Here is a 24,300-nt window from a genome sequence, read left to right on the forward strand (position 1 = left end):
TTTCCTCAGACACAGTATCGTCAGTAAAACTTCACTTATTCTGCGTCCTTAGAATAGTCAACATATCTTTACCGGTCTCTACCCGTATAACAGTCGCGTACGTAACGTATCGTTGTAACTAAGTTTTACATAACGTGGTTAGAGTGAATTGTGACTTATGTTAATTCAGTGTGTATTCCGTTGTGATTGCTGAATTCGTAATAAAGTTTAACTAAAACAAAATTAATAGTTGCGTTACGACTCAGCTATTCTATTTCATTATCCAACCCTCAAGTTTACGTGACAACTACAGCGTTCTTCTAAGAGCTTTCGATAGTTGATTCACGCTCCTAGTAATATCAAAATTCTGCAAATACACTGAGAAATCCGACGCCTGATTCAAGACTTCTGCCAAGCGTCGAATCTGAGAACACAGGCCGAAGACGATCGATGCTTGGTTTTCGGGTTTGCTCGCAATTTTCCAGTCGGTTGAACAACGAAACGTTTCTCTGGATCGAGTTTAGGGTATCAGAGGAGAGGAAGGCGATGCTCGAGATAGTCTTGAGCCAGGAACGCTGTGCACAGTAAACGAGAAACAATAAGACGCCTCTTGGAACTATCTTCCCTTTTTGCCAACAAAGGACGAACGATTTCCCGCGAGTCGGTGAGAAAAGGGCCCATTGTAGTCCACGTCCGGGCCATTCCTAGCGAAAAGCAAACGCAGATGATTCGCAGGAAATTCCTTTTATCTCGGTCGATCGACGAAGCGCGAATTCGACAGAAAAAAATAAAGAAATTCATTTGACAAGGATGGAAAAATGACACGTCATTGTAGAAGAATTTCATTGACAGTTGGTGTCGCAGCTATCCATTGTTCGTGCTAAATACATCTTTCTTCGTTTTGTTTCAATTGTCTAAGGTCGCATCAACCATTCGCGTGGATTGTTAATGATTCAAGGCCAGGGTTTACAGTTCGTAGCAGGTTTTATGTCTAAATTCTTGTTTATTTACGACTTTCGCAACGATCGATGATATTGTAGTATCGTGGACGAAAGGCCTAAGAGATCTCGGGCGAACTATAAACAATGTCGCTAGGAAGCCTAAGTGTCGACAGGCCCAACAATGTATCGTCGGTCCTTCGATCGAATAGTTTCGTGGAAAAGTCCTGCGTGACTCTGGCCACCAGCGGTTGCGGAACACGTGCGTGGTGAGGCTAAGACGAAAGACAAAGGGATGCTACGGAACAAAGACGGATTAACAGTGTTGGTTGAGAAGCCAGAGAGTGTGAATGGAGAAGTCAGCTAGTTGCTAGCGTCAGGTAAAACGACACCAACTCCCAAAACACAGGAATATGAATTCGGCACGTAGGGATAAGATAAAGGAAGATCTAGAAGGGCTGGGTCTTGATCGAGGCTTCAGTCTTTCGGTAACGGTTTAATCGCACGCTTGTAATCTTATTATAGAACGAAGGTATCTCGAAGTCTGGTTCAAGAACCCAACATTTTTTTATTATTGTTTTCCTGTCATTTTTACGTGACAGATCCGTGGTGACGAGAGTTACAAATTGTTAGAATTTAATCTTAAACTTAAGATAAATAATCTGTGGAAGACACAATGTTTATGTTGAAATAACATTAGGTGATATTTATTAAACAGAATTACAGAACCAAATGTATTTAAAATATAAATGAGTGATATGGTGTAATTAACAAAGTGTGCAGGTAAAGAATTTATGGATTGTTGACAGTTGGCCAATTACTCTCAGACTAACTGTACGTAGTGACCCATGGTCCCTTAAAAGATTTTCAACCCCACTCTCTATACAGTAGCCAGTATGAGCTATGTAAGTGTCCTGTTCAAATGCCTGTGTAGGTGTCTGTACAAGACTTGTAGCGGCACGCGAGCAAGACAAATTCAAATCCTGTTGTTGTTTGCAAGGAGTAATGAACTCCGAGCAAAACAATATCGCCGCTACTTTCAGCCATCAAACGCAGTCGAGTTCAAACTTTTCGACTGTCCCCCGACCAGTATAAATAAACAAACGAAATGACGAGCGAAGAAGTTCAGCGATCGCAATGTAAGCATACAGACGCATCAGACGTATATACGGAGTTTCTTGAGACTGCGCGTATTTATTTCGCGAAAGTTATGATATCTGCACTTGTGCTTAGTGTGTCAAATCAATATTATATACAATATATTTATTTTAAATAAATTGCTCACAAACAGTAATCTGTATTTCGCGACATCTAGTAAGATCTATCCTCTACAGACTATTTGCGTCTATGTGTGTAATATCGTTGTATTCCAACACAAATTAACTATCTAGTTGTCTTAATTATAACGCGTCATTGCGATTAGTTTACGTTAAACAACCATCGTTTCCTGTTTAACCAACATCTGTTTAATCCATTTATTGCAAATAAACTATAATTGTAGCAAAGATCCTACGATACACTTCACTGTCAGGTGCATTTTGTGCAGTTGGCAGATTGTTTTCTTCGTCGAGGAGATATTGGTGGCTGAGAATGCAAAATGTGCTCTTCATTATCGAAATTTTGGATAGGAAAGTCGATAGATGGGAGGAAGATTAGAAATCGATCGATCGTAGGGTCTCGAACGATCCATTTCTACAACGTAAATTGCTTCGCTCGTTGTAGCTGAATAATTCAGGGGTTACACTTGTTACTCGATGAAGGTCGACTGACGAAGTTGCGTGAAGTTGGTATAATTTATCCGCCGAAATCGATCGCAATTTAACGTGGCTGCGAAACTTCTCAATTGAATCGTAAATAAAGGCGGAAAGTCTGAAAATATCGAAAAGAGAATATTTCGACTGCGAAACTTTCCACCGCGAGCAGAGAAGAACGAAACTGAATTTTCTTTCGCTCGAAATAAGCTACGACTCAGCTTTTCGCCGATAATATGGAAAACTCGCACCGGGGGAATAGAAAAATTCGGGGCTAAAGATGGAGAGCCTTCAGTTTTGCCTAAAGATACTATAATACCTTTTTAAATATTCTTTTCGCTTATACTTGGCAAAAATAGGAAAAAGTAGAAAAAGGAGAATGTAACAAATTCTTGTAAGAAATGTTTCTAATCGTCTCGATGAAATTTTATATTTAGAAAACCACCCTCGCTTCGAACTGAATTTAACAAACAAGCTCCAATTAAATCAGTTTGGTTTCCTTTAAAAACACATTTAAAACGTAATTACACTTAGAAGTAGCTTTAAACTGCACGCTCGAAGTGTATAATAAGAGACATTGTTCGCAGAACGAGCTGATAACGTATCAAATGCAACGACGAAAACCTGCCTGTTAAATTAACTTCCAACTCGCTATAGCCATAGCCATCCACTCGAACTTGGTATTTTCCACGAAGCACCGTAAAAGTGGAAAAAGTAAAAGGAAGCGACACGATCGTCTATCGGCTTTAAACGTCGAAATTGAAACGACAGAGTTAGTAGCCAGCGGGAAACGCGTCTCCACGGTGGCCTGTAATTACGCGTCGCGTATTCTGTCGCGGACTGTTCCTTCCTGAACAGAGAGAAACAAAAGGAGAAGATTCCAGGGACGGAGGAAAGAAAGGAGGAAAAGAAAAAACGATAAAAAGGAGAGTAATTAAGCCGAGAGTGTGGACCGCGTTTTCTCTGCTAGCTAAAACGAAGGAAGGTGTCAGAGCAATGAATGCAGGCGATTCACACGATGCAGCAGGCGTATACAACGTTGACGAGTTTCTAGCTTCTCTTATACTTTGATTAGTGGCATCGTTGGCCTCGACCAAAGAAACTTCCCACTCGGTTGGAGAGCGTCTTAACGTTCGCGTTTTCGATGGTCGATCGCGAGATTTTCGCGGATCTTTGAAGGTCCGTGAAGATCGAAGCAGTAAAATAACACACACAAAAAAAAAAAAGATAAAAGAAACAAATTTAAGATGAAAAATAAAAAAAGGAACTTAATTTTTTTCTAACATCTGGTTTACTACTTGCTTCCGAGCTCTAAGCGTGACTTTTCAAGACTAACTCCTACAACTCGACTTCCGATCGGATTCGATTATTTTTCTTTTGTCACCCCTCAATATCCTCACTATCAGCGCGTTTGTTAGGCGTCCGCGACCGTTGCCACGCACGCCTTCTTCTAGGACATTCGGCGGAAGGACCGCTGGGATATCGATGGCTCATTAGCCACTTCGGCGATATACAAAGTCACCGAGTGCCGGTTGTGACACTCTTCGTGAAACGTGAGAATATTTATTTATTTATTTATTTACTCATTCCATTGGCGACAAATTCTATTAATAATACGAAGAGAAAAGATACGCGACTGAGTAAACAATCAATAATTATGACGTGGTGTTAGATGTAAATGCCCAAGAAATACTCTCGATATTCAACAAAAAAGTTTATTAAGCAATTAACAGTCAACAATCAACAATCACGCTTCTCGAGTGTGTTCGCTTCGCTGTTCGAAACGGAATGAATCTTTTGTTCAAAACCGAACGGATTCTTTTCTTTGTTGCCCCTCGATATCCCCACTACGCACGCGTTTTTTTTATTTAGTTGTTTACATTCACAATTTGTCCAATTTGGACATTTGGTAGAATTTTTTGGCTGTTTGTACCCCAGCGGGGCACGATCTTCGTGTTTGTTATGTTATATCTTTTATGACGCGTTTGTTAGATGTCCGCGACCGTTGCATTCTTTCGAATATTCGGCGGAAGGACCGTAGGGATATCGATGGTACATTAGCCATGTCGGCCTTAGGCTTTGATGGTATAGCGCTTTGTGTCGCCAAGCAGTCTGACAGTTCCGTCGTCGAGTGCCACCACCACAATTATAGTAATGCAGTATCGTGGACACAGATTGCCTGAGAAATATCGGGTGACCCATAAATAATGTTGCGAGAAAGTTAAGTGCCGACAAGTCAAAAGGGTCTGGAAACTTCAATGTGTCGTCGGTCCTTCAGTCGAATAGTTTGGCGGAAAAAGCCTATGTGACCATGGCCGTGGACGGTTGCGGAACACGTACGTGGTGGGGCTATGAGAAAAGACAAAGGGACGCTTAAGGGAGGAAGACGAATTAACAGGCGGTCGTGAGTCGAGAAGTCAGCGTTGTCAGGGTTGTCAAGAAGGATGGTCAGCGTGAAAATAGAGCGTTGGGACCGTTGTGACGAGACGAGTGAGTGACGAATGATGACTGCGTGTATCGTGCTTGATTTTGTGTTGACGTGAACGATATTGAAACAAACCAAACCTACTAGCACTATATTATGTTTTCCCATAGTAATTACTAGGAACCTGATAGTGAAAGGTAATTCTGGCTTGAGTGCAATTAACAGAAAATAATTTAAATACAAACAAGTACTTAAATAGACACTTAAATACCAAGAGTCGCTAACTAACAAAATAAAAAAGAGAAGCAACGAGACGTACAAGATTTAAAGCGACGTAGGAGCTCGTAGGAGTTTAAGTAAGCGAGATGATGACAGAATAAAGATCGATGGATGTATGTACACTATGGCATGCAGTATCGTACGGTTGGGACAGCTAAAACAACTATGCAATGTACGATTCTATTTACCGAATGTCCAACTGGACAAATTGTAAAGTACGAATTAAATAATAATAATAAAAAAAATGTACGATTATGTTCGACTCACAATAGTTCAGAATTATTCAAGTACAAATAGTATTCAATATACTTTCTGTAATATTACTAGAATATTTAGCGAACGAAACAAATTTTTCAGTTTCGTAGATTTCTTCGTACAATACGATTCATTCGCAATTCACCGTAGACAAATTCGCAGAAATCGTTGAATTTTTATTAGGCGTCTCTTAAAAATGCCTTCCTTGGTATATTTAATGTAATTTTAGTATTTTTTTTTATTATTTAATTTCTATTTTACAATTTGTCCAACCGGACATTTGGTAAATTTTTCTAACTTAATTGCTAAATAACGCGCGAATAGCTACTCCCAGCGACATATCATCTTCGAGATTTTAGTATCAGAACATAATTCATAGGAAGACTTTTTGGAGTAAGGTTTCTCCCAAAAAATTGTTGTTATTGTACCTGTTCATTTAGAGTACTTGAAGATACTTTAGCGTAGTGAATTTACAATATCTGTTGTTAGAATACTTAGTTAAAAATACTACAGAATATAATATGTATATTTAGACCAAGGTTAGGTTTTAAACGCTGTCCTTGGCGAAAACCACTGTATGTACCTGTTTGTACAATTATGGAATCCTAAATATAAGTATTTGGCAACGTTATGTCATGTTAATATAACTAAAAATCTCGAGATTTGCCAACAAAATATTTTTAATACGTTCCTTTCCTATTACGCCTCTGTTTGAAAGCAGCTTCTTTTCCCATTTTACAATAAAACTCCATTAATTTTTGAACTCGATTCTCCAGACATTGACATCACTTCGCGCGACAAAAATTCCTCAAATATGTAGATCCAGCGATTCGTAAACTGAATATTCGATCATGTTTTCGAAATACGAAGGAGAAACGAGGTTTAGTAAAGTGGCGTGCTTGAAATTTACAAGCAAAGCAGATTCGACCGAGAAAAACATATCAGCATGGAATAACAACAGCTGTAATAAAAGATGAGAGAAGTTGGCGCTGGAATTTTGAGAGACACAAAATGAATTTTGATATCTCGCTGCGCGTCGCGGTTTCAGTTTACCTGTAGTTGATTTGTCGCTATTTTGGAATGTCATTGCGATATCGTAGATACATGTCATATACATATTTCTATTTCAAACTTCTTTCCAAACGTTTTTATATGTTTAAAATGCTAAAAAGTAACATTTTTCATCGTGTATTTATGTCCAGAAAATTATTAAAAATGTGATTTATTCAGATTAGATTTGAATTCGGCGGAAAATTTGAAATTTGTATATTGGACAATTTTTTTTTTACAATTTGTAGATTTTTACTCAAAAGTTAACCTTCTTTGAATTAATAAAATTAATTTACAATATGTTTGTAGCTACATAGCAGCTAAATATTATTTTCATTAATATGTAATTGATATAGATAAATTTCTACACATCAATAATTTAAAAAAGTAATAATTTATCAAAAAAAAAATTTATCGATATAATATAATCGATACATCAGAATCAGATCTCGATCGAATAGTAGATCGTATCTTGAAACTTAGCTCACGTTGTACTCGCAGATAAAGACATTTTCGGGGCTTCGATAATTTTCTAAAGAAGCTTATTCCACTGGCTTGTTCCATCTAAATACATTTGACTGTGAATGTAGCAGCTTTTCTTCAACAACTAGGGCCATTGAATTAATCATAAGTACGCAAAGCAATTACTTGCACTTCAATGAAAACAAGGGAACAACGATATCACACAACTACGGTTCTAACTAGGAAATACGGCTAACTGAGCTTCTGTTTGATAATTTGTATGTACAATATGCGATATATGCCTGTGCAATTGTGGCGAGCATTCAAAATTGCCGTATAAACGCGGCAGCCAATAATTAATTGCTATTGGTAGCTTTGTTTCTGACCAAAATTATAGATGTTGGATTAAAACGTAGCAATTTATTGATAAAATTATACGTGAAAATATCTGAAAGTTTCCCGAAGGGAAATCATAAAGAGAATTTTATCATTATCAGATTATATTTAATCATAATCAGAATTTTAGAAATTCTAAAATTCTAAATTTCAAGAAAGCATCGTTTAAAAAAAGATAATTGTTAATCCTCTACAAAAGCTACAGGTAAAACTATTTCGAATTTTTTCGTTTCACCTTTTATATAAATTGCTAGAAAGTATGACAGAATAAAAAATTATAGCCTAAAATTGCGTTAGAAAAATACGAATGTTCGGAAGATACGAAAATGAAACATGTCTGTCGAGAAGATGGTTCCTGGCGTCTTAAGATATTTCGTGCAGACGCGATTCGTCAAGAAGACAAGGGAAAATTGTATATTCGCGGTATAAACACGAAATATTTATTAATACGAAACGTAGCAATTCGCTGGGGACAAGTGGGACAAGATACTCGTCGAGTAACAGTCCGCGCGGCCGTGTCGGATCGCGAGACAGCATTATGACATTCCATTTCTCTGGTAACGAACGTTAATTGAACGGCAAAATTGGAAACGCGAGCAACGAAATTGTATAATCGAATTACGGAATTCCCTCACTGACATGATTCGTGGGAAAAAGGAAAAAGTCTCGCTCGGATTAGTATCGTACACCGGTTTCGTCATTCGTATGCAAGTTTCGTTAATTACTTCATTAAAACTCTATTTTTAAACGCTACCAATAACATCCTGTTGTTCGTACTATAATTGAAAGGAGGACGATTATAAATGCGAGAACGAGTGGAAAACATCGAATAAAACTGTTTTGTACGAGACCTTTTTTTTAATCTCGTGTTCAACGTCACGCGCGTCTTTGAAGTTTATTAGCGCAGAGTCGTGGTGGCTAGCTATTCTTCGTCGCAGTTGCTCGTCGGCTCGTTGCGGATTGCCGCCACACCCGGATCGTGCTCGGTAATTTACATCGACGCTTGAAAAACAAAAGTAAAAGCCGATCCCTCGCGGAAAAGCCGCGGCGGTTTCTCGCGTCGCGTAGGCTCAGGTGTCTTCTTTTCGTTGCCTGTCGAGCGGATTACGTAGGTCGTGTTGTTGTACTCTTTTAATATCGTATTTAGTATGCCGCAAGTGTCGCTGATAGGTTGGTTCAGTGTTGGTGATGAACTAGGAGTTCGTCCAGTTGTGCGAAGCCTCGTTTTCGAGAGAATGCCCTTTGAATATTTTAATTTTGTCATTGAAGGTTCGTAGACGTAGAAATAAAATACACAGCGTTCTACGGAATTGATACCACGGCTGATCTCCGATCACCAATAATATTTAATATAACGTTTTTAATAACTTTTAATTCCAATATTCTGTGCACAAGTAGTTCAAATGAATAATTCTTCAACTAATCGATTAACGTTTCATACGATACATATCTGTTGGTTCCACACGAAGATAGTAAATAATTGCTTTTGATCGCTAGTCTGCCATTCGTTCATATATTTCATCAATATTCATCTATCGATACTGTAAATCGAGCAAAGTTTCCATACGAGCGACATTGCGGATTTTGTCATCAGGTTGTATTGATAAAATCCGCAATCACTTAGTTGCCAACCCAATACAATCCCAATCGTTATATTACGCAAAATCTTCACAATACGTTGGATCGTCGATCCTACAAGACGCGTTAGCGAGTCAGAGTTTCAATTTCTTGGAAAGTAGTACTTCGTTGAAGAGATGGTACATACGTACGTACGCGGACGATTAATTATATCGAAGCCCTGTAATTGCAGCGCGCTCTTCAATTACCGACCTCGTCGAACCCTCTCTGCATCGTTTCCCCATCGACGAGATGGTCGAGACCGCGTTGTATTCGTTCGACTCGTGCTTTGTACGTCTCTGGTCTACGAAATGAAGCCCAGAGGGCGTAATCGACACACTTTGTGCTCTGGTAATTTGATGATCCGCGCGAAACCTCGTAAGGATCAACGATCCTTTTCTTGACAGGCCCCAATGGCTGCTGTTCTCTGTGCTAGCGTTCTTGGTTTTCATCGATAAATTATGCTCGTTAACCTACCGCTAATTACACGCTAAACTCCTCCGTTTTCATTAAGCGGCCACCCCTGTAATCTTGGCGAATTTCACTTTGATCGGTGACTCGAACGACCCGTCAACTGGACGAGTAAAAAATTTATCAAAAGGCTGTCTTATCCGCTGCACTAGTTTCGCTTTTAATCCTCTGCGTCGCTACGTGATTTCGAACGTCTCGTGAAAATGTTGCAATTCCGTTGGGGCTGTAAAATTCAAACTCCATTGGTGCGCGTAGCGTTGGTTAAATAAACGCGCGTTAAAATAATTTTTCGTACTTAACGAGGTCGAGGGATGATATTGGCGACGTTTCTTTGAAATTGTTACAAGACAGGAGACTATTTTTTTTTTTAATTTGTGTGATTCTGAATGATCGATTTAACGTTCTTCGTGCTAAATAGAGAGATACGTCAATTTCAGTTGGAAGCAGAAGTAACCGAACGAACCGCTTGTCATAATCCTTCACTATGCAATCCCCTGTCTGAAAGTTGCGGAGAAATCTCTCCGGACATCTTGAAAGTCACGCACTAAACGCAACTGTTTTTAACCAACCGTGCCACGAGATTCTCTGCCTCGTCTTATCGAAATTCCCCGGAGAATCCCGTCAAACGACACGACCAATCCGCTTTCTACGGCGCAACCGAAGTTCCAAGCGAAAATTTTGTCAGCCAGTTTCGCAGCTCCGAATACAGTTAAATTTCACGTACGAGAAACTTCCGCAAACTGTCCTCAACGTTTCCAGGTTTCATCTCCGAGTCAAGAAAATCCCATTGCCGATCTTTGGACGCAGGATCTTGGGATTTGTGTCTCAGGCGAGTGTTTCGCGTTTCGATATCTTCACACAGCCGCTTGCATCTCTTCAAAGTTGCGTGGGATCGATACCGCGAGACAGTGAGAAATAAATAATACACAGGGTGTATCGTGGAACGTTGAGACCCATTTCAGCGATAGACAGCAGGCACGAAAGCAATAAAAAGATTGCAACCTCGTTGCAAAGTTGTAGCCATTTTTGTGTTTCAATAACCCACAACTGCTTACTTTCATAAAAGATGCTCGAAATGCTTAGCCTCGGCCTGCATGCACTTGTCGTATAAAAGAATTTCGCCAACTTACAAAATTTCCAGGTGCGTCTGATAACACAGATCGAGATAGCCATTTCGGGCACCTTCTGCGAGGGAAGTTGTCGATTATTGAAACATAAAAATGGCGATAAATTTGAAACAAGCTCAGATAGAGAGCACGTGTCCCTCTAATCCCAAAGTAGGTTCGATATGTTACGATACACCCTGTATCGTAGTTGACAGATGCAAGTCTAATCATCGCGGAAGTTTTAGATGTTAAAGTAACATAGCGCTGGAATTTTGAGGCGTGTTATAACTGGACTAGGAATTTTTTATGCGTTTATGGGAAATTCCTAAGTGTAAAAGTACACTTTTTAAAAATGTATATAATATAAAAAATATATGAAGCTAAATAACTGCTTGCTCGCACACTGTTTGCTTCTATGACAACTTAGGTCTATTAGCCTCTGTTCGAACAGCTTTTAGGAGTTGAATCTCGAAAAATATATGCTTCAGTTATTTTTATTATAAACTATAAAAAACAAAAAAAAATTTTTTTTATTCTATATTTTCGACCTCTTTTTTCGCGCAGAATCACCCCCTTTCCGCTTGTACCATCAATTACCAACCACCCTGTATTTTTATAGACTAATTCACAAAATACAATTAGAAAGACAATTACATACATAGACAATTACAATTACAACATACACGAAGATATTAAAATATTACGGTCTGCGTAATTTTTCAATCGTCCCACTGGATGACGGGATAAAGAATACTTAATTAGGGAAGTTAATGTGCAGGCTGATCTCGAAGAGGCCGAATTACTCGATGACCTATTTGCATCGACACCGTGTCACGGTCGATCAAACGTTTCTAGATGACTTGTGCTTTCGGTTAAGTATAGTCGACGGCGATCTTTCGACGTTCACGATCCCCTCGCTGTGAAATTAAACGCGTCGAATCAAGGACGCCAATGCATCCCCCTTTTTCTTTGCCAGAAGCGCGCCGGTTCCTCTGCTTTTCTTCCATTGCAATTTTTTCCAACGTTCCACTAGAATTCTGTTGCGCAAAAAAAGAGGTTAAAATGGATGATTCCGGTCTTTAGTTCAGTTCTGGTAAACGATAGTTCCTCTTTGCTCGGATCTAATCGAGTTTTTTTAGTCGCTCGAAGCGCCATTAAACTCTCGTCCAGATGTAATTATTTGGGGGAAACCTAGCTGCAGGAAATAGAAAAAATTTCGTGTTTTGAAAATAAAAGGAAAAATTCAGCTAATGGCTCTCTTGTTCAGAAGGTTAATGGAAATTTCTAGGAATTGCCAGTTTCATTGAAATTCTTGTTACGAATGATTCGTCGTGATCTCGAAGTGTCGAAGTGGAATGTAATTTTTGTAAACGATACACGCAAGCTGCGTTTCCAGCAAACAAAATTTTCTCTTTTCTTCGATGCTTTTAATACCGGACACTCGACCCACGCTTTTAGGATTAAAAACGCAATTCTTTTAATAATAAAAAGTAACGAACATTTCCATTATGTGACGAAGAGTATTCCATTTCTGTTTTTCCATTTCCCACGGCAGTAACTTCTTTTTTTCTTGTCTGCTGCGACGAATTTTATAATCACAGTAATTCAGCCTTCGAATCGCCTTTCTAACGATAAGACTAGAAGCACGAAAATAATAACATTTTCAATTTCCAATAGAGAACGTTTCTTTATACACTTGTTTACCTTCTTATAGGATCTCACGTTGAAATTATCGCGATTTATCTCTCGATCCACGATCCTGTAATTAAACAACAAATTGTTCTCGATTTCCTCGTACAGTGGAAACTCGATATGTTCGACTAAACGTCAGCATTAATGTATCATGTACGCTATTGAACTGGCAATTGAAAAACAAAGTATCGTCGCTTGTTACAGCGTAGTTATGCAAATCTCGCGTGAGCACGTTCAGTACTGACGTTTTAACGTGGACAAAAACGTGTTTCGATCGTCTGCGAGGAGAATCGAGATTCGTTCGTTAAGAGACGCTGGACACGGTTTTGTGTTGCAATAAATAATTTCTCTTTGCATCTGACATTAACGAGCGCTTGTCCGTCTGTTTAATCGTTATCCGGTGTTTCAATGATGTTCGTAGGAGGAATAATCGTTAGGAACGAGAACGAGTTGCCTTCTGATGTAATGATCTTGTTTCGACGGAACTGCGTAGTCGGAGGGAAACAGAATGAGAAAGAAGTTGGGAATTGTCTGAAGGAACATTTCGCAAGTAGACAAATAACGCTATAAAAGTATCGTGTTTCGGTAGAAGTTTGAGCAAATTTTGTGTCTCACTTTCAGGCCGATTAGAAACAAAATATAGCGCCGATTAAAAATTATTACGAAGAAATTGTTGCATGGAAGATGGTGTGTAGAGACTCGAGCTTCGGCGAAATAGCGAAAGAATCGAGTGAAATTATAAGAGACAAGAGAAACGAACAATTTTAACAGATGATCATGGAAACTATTTCTGGAAAAATAGACGATGAAAACGCGATGAAACGTGGCACACAGAATTGGTAACCAGTAGGAAGAAAGGGCTGGCATAAATTTATGCCAAGTCAGCTGGTGAATTGAAAGAGTTCCATTTAACCCTTTGTGAGATGATGAAATTACGTGACCTGTCGAATTCTTCCGATAGCGCGTCTTTGAAGACACCGGAAAGAGATTGTCACCAAGAGATTGGGTGTCAAAATTATCTCTAATTTGATTAAATTTCAAAAGAAAATCCGCGATTCGTACACATCGCAATAATTTGATACGACAATCGGAATTTCCTGGAAATTCTCCACTCAAAATCCTCTGTGTACATAAATTTCTCCTTTTCTTCGTAAAATGATAGAAATAAAATATTCAAATACATATACAATGTCTCACTTCCCACTCATATCCATTTTTACGAAGTTCTAAGAACAACTCTGAAATCATCTTGCCAAACGATAATTTCAACGTTCCTTCTCCTCCAAAAAAGCACCTTCTACTTTTATCTTCGATTACCGTAGACGACGTAGAATCATACGTTCTATGAAATGTGACACTTTCGCGAAAAGAATCCGCATAGCGTGTCGCCTATTAAAAATTAATCGACACCTTTCAATTTATCACCACGGCATGAAAATCCTGGAAATCCCGAAAATCGCTGTAGATGCATCGTTTTCAATTTCCAACAAAATCTCTTGCAAAGGGTTAGAGACTCGTAACGTCGGTCAGTTTCACTGTTGAAAACGTCGCGTTTACGATGCGCAGCTTCTCCTGACCGGATGCCAGACGAAACGACGGGCATCCTTTGCACAGAGATCAGCCATGTCTGTTTCGTAGCGAATCGGAAGTTCGCAGCAGAAGTTCCTGAGCTAGCCGACGTGGGATTATATGAGTGATGCTTGCTCGGAGAGTCGTAAAGGACGACGAAGAGATCGCGTTCTGGTGACGTAACGCGCGACACGCCGGAACATGAGCAACCTACAGGTACCGGAGCTTCGGCTTCCGGCCGGCGATGGCGGTGGTTCGACCGGGTCAAACAATAAAGGCACCGCGCCTCTGTTGCTGGTTCCCCAGACCAACGTGCCCAGAAGAAGGCATTCGTGGATATGTGGGTGAGTTTCTTTGGGAATTTTAATTTTCCAGATTTTCCATTTTCCGCTGTAAATTTGATTCGCGAGATCGATATTTGCATAATTACTTTTTGCTCGTTCCGCGGATTTATTAATCGGTTCTTGTAGATAGCGTTCGATAGTTGAGTTTATCGGTTAGATCTTTTATCGATTGATCTTCCATCGGATAACATTGTTTCCTTTCGAAGTATAAAATCTGCAAATTCTGTCTTGGAACTCACGTTACGAAGACATAGAAGAAAAATATTTCTTTTGTCGATATCACCAGTCGTTTGAAAAGATTCTATGGTACATACGTCTTGGAGAAATACACGATTCGCATAAAATCATCGACAGAAAGAATACCAATGCTTTTGAATCACTGGAATCGTCAGAATCGTCGATACGAACACCTCGACCGTACATTGCCCGATTATTATGCAGATCTGCCGAGGCTGAGGCCGAGGTAAACGGTTTCCTCTGCGTCTGTCAAGGGAAATTGGATTTGCGAGACCCTAGAACGAAAAGAATTCTATAGAGACCGATCGAAGTTCCCTTAGAAATCCCTGATTTCAGTCCTGAATACATAATGCCCCGAAAATGAATGTTTATGATCAAATTATCAATTTTCTGCTTTTCATCGCTCCTACGCGAGCTTAGGAAAGTATTTCAACACTCGCCATAGGAAAGCTTTAGGTTAGAAAATTTGTAATTAATAGGCCGAAACAAGAGAGAAACTTGGATAGGCGAAGAGGATCGCAAGCCAACGAGCAATTCTCGAGGTTAGGATAAATCGTCGGTGACACGCGTATGGTAGTTGCAGAGCATTAAAACGTCGTTTCGAGGCAATTAAAGCGGGATTTAATCGAAACTGTGCATAGCAGGCTGCAGTGGAATTAGTTGAAATTATGCGAACTTCTGCACCACTCGAAGTTAACGATACAAGTTTCCATGTATACTATGGTCTTTTAAACGCTATAGGCATGTATAACAATCTTTTTGCGCTTTGGAAAATTGTTTCTTGACTCTAGCATTTTCTCCTAACCTACGTTAATTTAATTTTCGGTCTTCGAGTTAATGTTCAAGCTGTCTAATTTTAGAGGGTGGCTTCATCCCTTAAATTTGGGTTAGCGCGATCGAAAGGAAGAACGTATATAGAGCATTTTCGGTTGTTATCGTAGCCAAAGTTTTATTCAAAGGAAAGGCAGTCGTTTCCTTTCAAGCAACGAACCAATTCCATCCTTTCGTCACTGTAAATTCACTCTATCGCTTTGATCGCGGTTAGAGTTAAGTCATTGAATTTCCTTTTCCGTGCACCACCACTTTTCCTCCCACCAAGATTAATTAACAGCCCGATCCCTTTTCCATCAATCGCACGAACCTCATTAAAACTCCACAAGCAAATCTATTAACCCAAAAGCCATCGACTTCTACGGAAAAAAGAAGATCAAAAAGAAGACGCTTTGACTTTTCAACGGCCATCTAATTATTTGCGTATTCGTATTGATAAAATAATAGGATTAAGAGAGAAAAAAGAACGGACTGGGGAATAGTCGCGTTTTGACGAATCCAGCTGAATTTCAGTTTCAAAATTTCATTGAACCTAGCGAAAATGTACGCATCGACTCGCCACGACCGGAAACCTTCTTTTCAGATTAATTCCAAGACGAAATACGTACAGCGGTCCGCGAAAATATTCGAAAATATGTCTCGTTATGAAAGACATTGGCTTTCGTTTTGTATAATAATAAATTATTGGTCGATAATTAGGGTTAATTATCGAAGATACTTCGACCGTATCGATGGTCAATTATTACAACGATTTATCACAAAATAACGTCGAGGATCTCCGCGACTTTTGCAAAATTTGAGCAATTTTTGAAAATTCCGCAGATCCTAAGTAATTACAAGAATATTTCAATTTATGACGAGAGTCGTTTGAAAAGTAATTTCTATATTTGTATAATCTTATCGGAAGATTTTACCCGAGAAGACAATTTTCTTTTTGTCGAACTGTTGAAATGGCACTCCATTTACCGTTCGATCGTTAAAAATGAAACTCAATCTCGGAAGTGCAACACGGTTCGCAATTAACAAGGAAAGAGAACGAAGAGATTGTCGTGTTAGCTGTTTCCTCTTGACGGAAAACGGCCATCTTTTTTCCCTGCTGCAACATTCGCCAAGCTCGATAAGGCTTTTTGTCGCGTCCTACTGTCCGTCCCTTTTCTTCTCTCCTTTTCCTTGTTTCCATTGCCATTTCTTCGACAGCAGCGAGACAAGCAAATCCTCGATAAGGCGATTAGAGATTCTGGAACACAGTCTTTGGTCTCCGTTTGCTGGGCAAAAAGAAAAATAGCGAGAACCACGCTACTTAGTTTCCAGAAGAATGCTATCACCAGTAAGACGATCGTCATTATAAATCTCTAATGCGAATGCTGGTTATCATCTCGCTCGATGTTGCAAGCTGATCACAGTTGCCATTCCCAAATACGAATTTCTAAAAAAAAAAAAAAAAAAAAAAAAAAAAAAAAAAAAAAAAAAAAAAAAAAAAACAGTGTTCGTTATCAGTTTTTTTAACGTTTATTTTTTTTAACGCGGGCTAACGAAAATCCTGGGTAGACAGACGTGGATAAATCGTGGATGATCATAGTCCACCCAAAAATCAATGAAAACGTTCATGGAACGCTAGAGTTAAATTTTGAAAAATTGTCATTTGATGGTAACATTTCTTTCGGAGGGTGGACAAACGAAAATTGTGGGTGGGCAAATGTAGACAAATCATGGACTATCGTGGAACATCGTGGTCCACATGGAAACTAACGCGAGAGTCCATGATGCGCTGATGTTAAATATTTTTAAATGTCCATTTCGAGATAACATTTTTTTCGAAGGCTGAATAAATGAAAATTCTGGACAAATCGTCGACATTCGTAAAATAACGTAAAAATAAAAATCAATGAAAATGTTCATGGGGCGCCGACTTCAGATTTATTAAAATTTCCATTCGGTGATGACTTTTCTTTGAAGGGTGGACGAATGAAAATTCCGGATGGACAAATCGTGGGCAAAAAAATTAAATTAATTAAAATTCTATGAAGAAGGTAACGAAGCATCGATTTCGCTTTATAGTTGTTCATTTGTTATTCCAATTTTCATAATCATGAACAAATTTTTAAAGCTTCTGATAATTTCAGATCAAACCGTAGATTCGTCGACCCCCACATTAGCAAATTTCACACATTTTCGATAATTAATCATTTTAAATCAAATGATAAATTCATCAGTTTCTGTATCTCGCAAATTTCACGAACGTTCGATAATTTCGAATCCAATCACAAAATCATTAATTTCTACAATTCTCCTAGCAGACTGCACAAATTTTCAATAAATTCAAATCCAATCATAAATCCGTTAATTCCCGCATCGCGGAAAATCCTATAAAATCCTATAAATGTTTAATAATTTTACTTCAGATCACAAACGCACAAAAAAAAAAAGAAGAAAAATAAAGAAAAGAATGTAAAAAATCGGTAACAATAACCTTCCTCCTCGGCGCTAAATTGATTTCGCCGATAAAGAACGCGCGAGTATAATCCAGCCTGATATTAGCCAAATATTAATTCTCCGCTCGTCTGACGAATCAGTGTAGATCCATGGAAGGATCGAGGAAAGACAAGGCAGGTCTCAGACGCGTGAACAGAATTCTAAAAGGGGTAGAGCGCGCGTGACGCCTTTGAGGCATGCGTCGCTGTATTTCTGCAAACAAATCCCCATTAATATACGGCACACGCGTCTACGCGGTCCTCTCGAAGCCCACAAACTTTGCCAAACAGTCGCCACAGACGATTTTAAGAAGCCAAATCAAGTAGAAAGAGCATAGTTTATGCTCGTAGGTGGCCTTTGATCCTGTTATACCAGGATGTTTGTTGAATCACGATTATCCTGACCATGGTAATGATAATATCATAAGCGTGTGGCACGTGTTTGCGATGCGGATAGGATGTTTATTACGAGTTTGGTTTGACGACGTTTCCAATGGCGATGATGGTTATAATTGAAATTAATAAAATAATTATTCTTCGTAGTGAGCAGCGATGACGATATCTCTGATTCGAGTTTTCATTTGTCGCGTGGTAGAGAGGCTTTGTATGTTCTATCGATTTGAAGTTTCTGAATGGAAAGATAATAATTGAGATTTTGAAAGCTCGATGTTGCTTAATATTAGCAGAGAATTAATAACCGACCTTGTTATAAGCACATTTCATTATAAACGTACAAGGTAGGTACGTAAATAACAAGCATAATGTATTATGTATTACGAAGGAGTCGGTGTATCGTTAAAGGAAAAAAAGTCGTTGGATATACAATACGATATTTATTAAGGTAAGAACGAAAATTATATCATATATTGTACGTAATTCAATTTATTTGTTTGTTTCGTTTTGCGAGTGTTGCGAGTGTGGGTCACGAAGAAATAAAATAGCCGAGGATTATATATTCAGGAACTAATTAGACGCTGTCGGGATAATAAATCTAAAGCAAAGAAGATGCTATTTAACGTTTCAGAAATTATTCTAAAAGGTGGTCAAATTTGACTAAATTACGTTATTTATAAAATTTCAGAGTTATATTACCAAACATTGAAATTCTACAAAATTCAAAAATATCAATTCAATTTATTAAACTAAAATATCTATTTAAAAAAAAATGCTTATCCGAGTTTCCGTCCAAGCGAAGAAAGTTAAAATATTATTAAACAAATAGCTCGATCACGTCTACGCTTACAAAAAGCATAATTAGTTTTCCAGAGTTAGCCACGTTGCCATTTACTGACATCACAGGCTTATTAAGTTGAAGTAAAATTAATTTCCTCGTCCGATCCGCGGATAGAATCGTCTCGTTCTACTTCCGGTTGGAAACGCGGTCCAAGGGATCGTTCTACTTTCCGGACAAATTAATTAACAATTTTAAACTGTGTTAAATTTGACCTGTGTTAAAGTACACGGACGTCTTGCTAGGAACAAACATCGAAGTTTGCTCGTTGCACGCCACTGAACTTCCGTTCAAGTTTATGACTTCTCAGTGCGTTCACTTTTTCCTCTCCTCCCATTCCTCTTGGAAAAACAAGCCGTAACAACCTTCCATTAACTTCTGATCGAGCTAGTTAGTTTCTTATATAAACGTAAAGTATCCACGTGTGTGAACTTATCAATTTTTCTGCGTTTCTTTCTTTCTGCAAGGAAAATAGAAGAAGCGAAGAATTTCCAAGGAAATTGGAAATTCTTGTTTAATTTCTTATTTTCTATATTCATGGAATAATTATCCTCGGCTTTATCTCGAACATCAATCAGGAATCTGTAGTTTTTTTTTTTTTTTTTAGGTTTGTTGAACAGTTTGTCCGAGTTTTGTCCATTTAAGGCTATTAGACGTTTTTATAATTTTTAGATATTTTTTAAACTTATTAGATAATTGTTGTCGGCTTTGCAAATTGTCGGAGAATTTTTCATAAATACGCTTTCTCTCGCAATTTTCGTTCTTCTAAAGCCGCCATGCAATTTGGTTCTCGTTACTATTTGTCAATGCTTATATTTAATTTATGGAGCAATTATTTCGTTCTTTATTTTAAGCCTGCTGTTCTCTTTCTCCTTCTTCTTCGCTTTTGCATCTCTTTACATACCTTCTTCGAACTATTTTATTTATAAAAGGCACGAAATACACAGCGGATACAAAGATTCAATCGAATGATAAAAATATTCAATAGCAAATCAAAGACTGTGCATATAGAAGCAAAGAGAACGAGAGAATCTTTCTCAGCTTCTTTTGTTAAAGTTGTTGAAACATTTTCCTGAGTTTTGTTCTTCTTCTTCATGTTGTTACGCTATTCGAGTTATTTTCTTCTTTCTCCTAATCAAACAGGTAATTTAATTAGTTACCGAAGCAGGTGCAACGGTGTAAATATTATAGTTGGAGGGATATCATTGTCGACTATAAACCGGTAGCTGAAATAGTTCTTGAAATCGCCATAGTGGCACGGTAAAGTCTGGCCGAGGTTAAATCCTCGTTAGCACGCGCCAACGAGGCAATTAATTTCGACTGATCGCGCGTTTGATTCATCGATAGTAATGGAATTGCCTGCAAATCTGTCGGGTTCCATCAAAATCCGTATAGAGTTTAATGGATGTCGTTCGATACCTATAGGTTGAAACAAAAGCGATTATTAACGCGAACTTACGCTCTGTTGGATAATAAAGAAGTTTTTGCCTATTATCTTCGATCTGCGCGATTACTACGCCGTCGTTTTATTCCTGATCGATGTTGAAGATATACTTCGCTAATTAATCGAGATTATTATACCACTCTCTGTGTGTGTGCGTGCGTGTGTGTGTGTGATAAGTATGTATAAAGATCTGTGTATTGTATGTAACCGATGTGTTATCATTAAATCGCAAATTCTCAGTTAAATATGACACAAAATACTAAATTTCTTAAACGTTCGGATTTTTTAATTTTCGAATTCCTTATGAAAATAAGGGCGATAATAAATATTGCCTTTGGATTTGAATTTTAAACTTAGATATTTGAAGCTTAGATCGGCATTAAGCGACCAAATCTTAATTGTAAATGTCTCAATAAGTATCTCGAGACGTTTCTTATTTTTTTATTTAATATTCGTTGTTTTCATTTCAGTAGAAAGGAAAATACTCTAGCAATATTTATGGAAATATTTTCATTGAAAATTCTATGGTTACTCTGTGTCTGTTGTAAGTTGTGTGCGTTGTAAGTGCGTTGTAAGTGTTAAAAGGGTTAGTTAGGCGAGCACGGTGAGAAATGTGAAAGGACGTCGTTGAAGTTCTTTTTCTGGAAAGTTTCCTCGATATTGGAACTATCGATTTTCATAATTCTTCTTTTTCTCTTCTCGAGTATACCTACTCCGTGAATATTGCTTATGTTAGTACAACATAATCTGTTCTATAAACGCGTTGTTTGATAATAACTACACGGCAACATAAAAATCAGATAAATATAGTACTGTACGCGGCCGATACGACGAAGAATATTTAATTAATCCTTTAAATAAAGATCAAAGAAACAGATCTTTCAAACTAAAATCAGAAACATCGTTTGACGATGTCCAACAAAAAAAAGACTGCCTGAAAAGGATCACTTTGTAACAAGAAATACGACATAATCGGTTTAACCGTCAAAGAACGTATTTATATTGAAACGTTGGATACAAAATGGACCAGAAATGGAAAATTCAATTTTCTTATTGAAAAACCAATTTAAAGTCTTAATACAAAAAAAAAAAAAAAAAATGCTAGAAGCAATCTAAAGAATAAGCAAACCCAGTAAAAACCGTCACTGTTTAACGTAAGAGAACTTTCGCAAAAATTTCCAGGCGTTTGTTGTTGGACTATCAAACCAATTAGACATATCGTCGCTCTCGAGTATCTCTCTGCGTACTGTACACTTATCGCTGTGCTGTGTATGCGGTGTGCGAAACGAAAGGTTCGTAAACCAGGTTCGTAGACTAGGATCGTAGACTAGAATCGTGAACCAGATTCGTGGACCAGATTCGTAGACCAGATTCATGGACCAGATTCGTGGACCAGATTCGTAGACCAATTTCGTAGGCCAGATTCGTAGACCACGTTCGTAGACCAAAAGCTATGCACGTACGCGCGTTTTTCAGTGCTGCATCTGGACGAAGATCCGGGACAAAAAGATTTCGTAGATCAGGTTCGTAGATCAGGTTCGTAGAGCAGGTTCGTAGAGCAGGTTCGTAGATCAGGTTCGTAGACCAGGTTCGTATATGACGTGCACAGGACACGTTCGCGTGTTTCACAACGCAGCCCTGGCTCGGTTGAAATATCTTAGATATTTATTTCTTTGACTAACCCCACACTGTGACGTTTAAATAAATAGCATCGATTCTGAACGCAATCTTTCCACTTTTTCACAAATATTATGCAGAAATCATTCATCCTCCTTTGTATTTCGCCAGACACTGTGCTGACGTTTACACGTGACATAGAACAGAGTTCTTGTGCAACTTTTCGACTTTTCTTGGAACAAGCGTGGTCGCAAATTCACTCTCCAATGGATTTTATCAAAAAGATAAAAAGCATCCAGTGCAGCAATATCTTTCTGACACTGAAGAGCCAAAATTACAGAATGGCTTGAACCGCTTCTTTTCTACATTGCTCCTTGAAGAAAGCAAGGAATCTTCAAATTGGAAATTAAAATTATACACATCGTTGCTCAAATTTCTCGTATTTCGGACGTGACAAACACTTCTTAACAAGAATTAACAAACAAGAATGTACAGCGAATGAGCGAGCTAATTTTCAAGCGATCAGATTTCGATGTACAAACGATTATTACTAATTCTCTGATGATTTTCGATTTGAAATTACTTACACACTGGCGATATCATCGAATATTATAAAATCAAAGTCCAGCAACAATTATTTTGATTTTTGTCCAATGTACATCGCACTATACGACGTCGCGATTAAATACGTAAAATGCACCGGCCACAAAGAAGTCATCGTCGCTGAAGCACCCCTGATGGTTCATATATGTATAGAAAATAAAGAAAGATGAAAAAAATAGCTGCTGCACGAGCAGCAACCCTTGAAGGGGACCTTTGAGCGGATGCCACGTGGAGAAGGAAACGAGTGCCTCCCTCGGTCACGTTCCAGCCAGCTGGCTGCAACGAAATTGAATTTCCGATCCCTATTGCCTGTTAAAGATCTGTATCGATCATCATCGATCATCCTCGCTCACGCTTCGCTTGTTAAAATTTGTATTCCCTGTTTCTTTATCAATCTTGCGAAGTTTACGTGATTTATAACATAGATTTGTCATTATCGAGGCTTTCAGGTAGTTTGAGGGGGTTTCAAAAGCAAACTCAACGTTTTTATTGGTTTTAATCGTGAGAAAACGTCTTGTATGTAGGCAGGTTTAAGAATTGAAGAATTTTGTAGATTTTTATAATGTTAGCAACTTAGAAGGTGTCGTGAATTTTAATAATTTTAACAACTCGGACCGTGTGATGATTTCTTGAATTTTGTGAGATTTTTTATCATTATAAAGCTTTTCGAATCATTTTCTGCATTGTATATCCATACAAGCCGCAATTTTATCTTTTATTTCAATGAATTTTAACCAATTTGGTTTTGCAGTATATTTTTTGAAGTAGAACATTTAGAAGGCTTTTTCAATTTGATACAATTTTTGATATAAGCGTATTTTGATGTTTCTAAATATTCAGTGTATATATATATATGTACGTAGTTTTTAATGTTTTTCCTTTCCGCTTTAGATTTCCACTTTAGATTTGGAGATTAAAGATTTTCTTTGCCTTTCATTAGGCTATACTTTGAAATATATTTGCTTTGATAAAATGCCTCTGCAAGAATTTCGAAATATTCCGTAGAACAAAGAAGTGAAATTTACACAGAACCAGATACATAGCATGAAACTTCTCTTTACCAAACTGCTTTAAAACTTCCCTCTCCTGAATTTCTGTTTCACTGTTTCTTTTTCGAACAACGTCATGCAACCACACCATTGGTTTTTTTTTCTTTTTTTGTTATTTTGTATATTACTCGTGGTGTGATAAATTTTCTAATCGACAGAGGATAGTTTGTAAAATGAAATATCTTTGGAGTTTTCTTCTTTATTATCCTTCTCGTCTTTCTTACCTTTCGTCTTATAACGAAAAATCTCTTAATTTTCTCAGATTTATCTTCGATCAGTACCATTTTGGAAATTTCGCGTCATTTTTATATCTTTCGATGAACTTTTCACCAAATATATCTTTAGTACAGAATATCGCGGCCACTTTTATCTTTCTCTTTTATATTTCGTACGTTATTGAATTTTTTTATTAACTTTCTTAATTTTACAAAATACATATAGCACGATGTTGTACTATGTCTGTAGTAGTAGTGTAGTATTATT

General features: G+C 38.0%; 1 protein-coding gene across 3 annotated transcripts in view; it reads left to right on the forward strand.

The window, feature by feature from the left end:
- Positions 1 to 24,300, forward strand: part of LOC117242443 (cAMP-specific 3',5'-cyclic phosphodiesterase-like) — a 350,276-nt gene that overhangs the window by 109,569 nt on the left and 216,407 nt on the right. Inside the window, exon 1 of one of the 3 annotated variants that reach the window (XM_033509121.1) lies at positions 14,160 to 14,334. The exons of the other annotated variants lie outside the window; for them this stretch is intronic. Coding sequence (XP_033365012.1) covers positions 14,192 to 14,334 — 143 coding nt within the window. The 5' untranslated portion in view covers positions 14,160 to 14,191. Of the gene's footprint in view, positions 1 to 14,159; positions 14,335 to 24,300 lie in introns of those variants that run through there. 3 annotated transcript variants of the gene reach the window in all.

This window comes from Bombus vosnesenskii, unplaced genomic scaffold (assembly GCF_011952255.1).
Source record: "Bombus vosnesenskii isolate JDL3184/JDL3185 unplaced genomic scaffold, Bvos_JDL3184-5_v1.1 scf7180000016274, whole genome shotgun sequence".
Classification (NCBI taxonomy): domain Eukaryota; kingdom Metazoa; phylum Arthropoda; class Insecta; order Hymenoptera; family Apidae; genus Bombus; species Bombus vosnesenskii.